The sequence below is a fragment of the Merops nubicus genome, unplaced genomic scaffold, assembly GCF_000691845.1.
Source record: "Merops nubicus isolate BGI_N331 unplaced genomic scaffold, ASM69184v1 scaffold47573, whole genome shotgun sequence".
In the NCBI taxonomy this organism is placed as follows: domain Eukaryota; kingdom Metazoa; phylum Chordata; class Aves; order Coraciiformes; family Meropidae; genus Merops; species Merops nubicus.
In genome coordinates, this window is record NW_008598023.1 from 62,619 (window position 1) to 65,967 (window position 3,349).

Below are 3,349 nucleotides of genomic sequence, written 5' to 3' on the forward strand. Positions count from 1 at the left end.
TTTTTTTTTCCTTTTTTTTATTTTTTTTTTTTTTTTTTTTTTTTTTAATCTTTCCATTCCATTCCCCCTCCCTCCCTGAGCCTTCCCATTGTAACCCTCTGCAGAAGCTCAAGTGTGCTACAAGGAAACTATTGAGTGGAAGATGCTCCTGTGCATGTAGCTCTTGCCCCAGCACAGCCCTGGGACCTGATCAGGGCTCACCTCCGTGCCCAAGAATGAATAAATGCTCCAATGTGTGTTAGTCTAATTGCAACTAGGGACATAAATGGGATGATTCATGTTACACCAAGTGGGAGGATTGGAGCTCTGCTGCATGTGAGATCGTAGACACAAAGCCAATGCTAAGCTCCCACCCATTTTGGAAAAGCCTTGACATAAGATGATATCCTTACTACCAAAGGGTGGAATGAAAGGGATGTAGAGAAAGCAAGAGAAATCCCTGAGCATGGGAGTACCTTGCAGCTTCAGCGTATCTCTGCAAGCGCCTAAACACAGCAGCTTGGCGCAGGTGATTCCGGAAATAAGCTGGGTTCAGGATAATGCTCCTTCAAAGAAGAAGAGAGATGGACAAGTTTAGATTTCTATTTCTTAAATCATTAAAAGCTGTTAATAATCAAACTGTGACTAAGACACATGGAGTATATGCTTATTCTATACAACTCGATGCTTGATGTCTCAAATACAGTATGAACTATCACTTTCTGTTGACACCTGTGATATATGAACAAGCATTATTAAATTTTCTTTTGAGGTTATATTATAAATGCATTTTCATTGGGGTTTTGTGTATTCTTGTTCTAGAAAAAAAGTTCCTGTGGATACTATATTCTATCTTGCCTTTAGCTTGTAAATAACTTAAGGAAAAATGTTACAGTACAACTTCTTGGTAACCCATCCACGAATATGAGTGACAGGTGCCTGACCTATCTACCTGGAAAAACTGTGCATCTAGAATGTATTTTAATGTGAACGTGGAATATTTTAAAATACTTTCTGTACAAGTGATAGGTTCTACGTGGGTGGACCTTGGCATGTTGCTTAGCCCCGTAACTTGAACAGATGCAATTCCAGGTGTAACAAATTACAGGCTTTAAGTCAATATCAGAAAAAGATGGAAGGATAAAAATAGCATAAGCTACACAGTTAGATTGTCAAGCAGGACAGCCTTCTGATGTGAGTAGGGTGAGGGCATGAGTGACAGCTCCTTCTGCATCTAGTTAGTTCCACTTAGGAGATCTCTAACATGCGACTGGCTTCTCTGGTCAGCACTTCTCCCAGTGTTTGGAGAAAAGTTATATATGGCGTGTTCTAGCATGCAAAGGTTAATATTAGTAATTTTTTGTTATATAAATGTTTATCACTATGTGTTTTATAAAGTATTTAGCGGTAGCTTACAACATTAACAAAGAGATTAACACTACAAAGAGAACTTGCAAACTGGCTTTTGCTTCCTCATTGGAAGTTTTGAATATCATGTTAGCACTGAAAACTACTGCAGTTCAGATTTCAGTCTACTAATAACCACAGAACAAATTCTCTCCATAATTTATTATTGTTTATTCATTGTCTTGAAACTATGATATAAATATATGTGTAAACACCTTCAGTTAAAAATTCACATTTATGGAAACATCTAGTGTGTTTTAGAAGACCAATAACTGTCTTTCCTGTATGTATTCTGCACTTATGGGCTGTATGTCTGTGGCCTTCGGAAGGAGCTTTCAAAATAAGTTAAAAACTAGAAGTATCTCCAGGATGCTGTCAACCTGCGAATCAAATTAACTCTGCAGGCACTTTCTCCCAGGCATTCAGAAAAAAAGCCTGAAGTTCTGAATGGTTACATCTATGCTTGCAGGTATTTAGATGTATAAGGAGTGGTTTGGCAGATCTGAGAGGCTAATGGTGAGGACCCTTCAACTCTATTTTAGACAGCTGGGGCCTTTTTTTTTTTTTTTTTTAGATTAGTCTGCTTCCTTAAAATGTCCCTGTGGAACTTGCTCAAAGCTGTCTCAATGGTCATCTGCTGGTTTGGATTCCTGTGCCTTCATTAGGTGCTACTTGTATTTTTTTCACAGCTCATGCAGAAGGTGCAGGTAGCTTTCGCTGAAATTAATCTAGTTTGTGAGTGCCAAAATTAGCCGGTGAACAATGCAGTGTGCAGAAAATGGAGATAATTGGGTAAAGTGCATCACAATCCTACTACTGCACCAAAGCAAAATGCTAAGGTAGATGTAACCAGTGATGGCTCCATTCTGGCACAGTGAAGTTTTACTCTGTATGAGCAGAGCTGATCTGGAGATGCAGAGCAGCTGAAGACCATCCTAAATTAGTACAGGAATTGGGAACCATCTCAGCATTATGTTTTCCCAGTCCAACATTTGAGAAAATGACCAGGAAACTGTATTGAGAGAAAACATGGCCCTGCAGGAGCCACCTCTCTGGGAAGAAGGTGTGGGGGGAATAACCAGTGACAAATGATATCATGTAAGTTAAGGCATTACTGGAGGAAGTGCAGACCTTAGTGAGTGGGACATGTCTAAATACGGAACTAAAATACAATGTACGAAACAGCATGGGATGCTAAAAATCAGTTGCTTCCAATGAGGGGAATGAATGGCTCTTACTAGTAATGAAAAGATAATGCCAACAGCAAACACTGCAGTTATCGGCCAAACATGGTTCAGATCTGAAGTTTGCACAATACTGATGGTCACCAAAACTTAACCATCAAATACTATCAACGTTCAATGATTTGACCAAAACAGCAATACCTTACATAGATGACAAGCAAGCTATTTTAAAGGAGATTATTGCTGCTGTAAACTGTTGTCAACAGTTGATAATAGTTTATATTGATTTTTTTTTTTCCCCTTTCCCTCCCCTCCAAGTTATCCGTTCTAGCACAGCCAAGCAATAGCACTATGAGGGGGGAAAAATTAAAAAATCAATAATTCCCTAGTAGTTAGCAACACATTTTCTGTAAGTCTTTGAGAAGGATGTGCTGTGATAGGCTTATAATAAATATAGAACTGTAGCAGATTTTCATAGACATAAGCTCTCCATTTTCCATCTTGATTTTTTTTTTTACTAGACTCAAAAAGATCAACTGCTTCTCTTGATCCATAGATTCTATACTGAAAAATATAGCATGCCTTAACAGCTTGAACAAACATTAGAAAGCTACCTTCGACTCTTGGCAGTCTGGTTTGATGTTGCTAGGCTCTCTGTAGCCCATACACTAGAAATAATTTCTGCTGTATTACTACTCTACCCAAAAGTATCCCTTTGCAGTACTGATGCAGCTCTAGTTTAATAGCCTTTGTGCAGAGCAGTGGCAATTTAATGCCAG

At 38.7% G+C, this 3,349-nt stretch overlaps 1 protein-coding gene across 1 annotated transcript in view; it reads right to left on the bottom strand.

The window, feature by feature from the left end:
- Positions 1-3,349, bottom strand: part of SPATA16 (spermatogenesis associated 16) — a gene marked incomplete at its 5' end in the record, with an annotated part of 64,841 nt that overhangs the window by 52,441 nt on the left and 9,051 nt on the right. Inside the window, 1 exon segment of the mRNA XM_008936878.1 lies at positions 456-545. Within this exon segment, the coding sequence (XP_008935126.1) occupies positions 456-545 (90 nt within the window).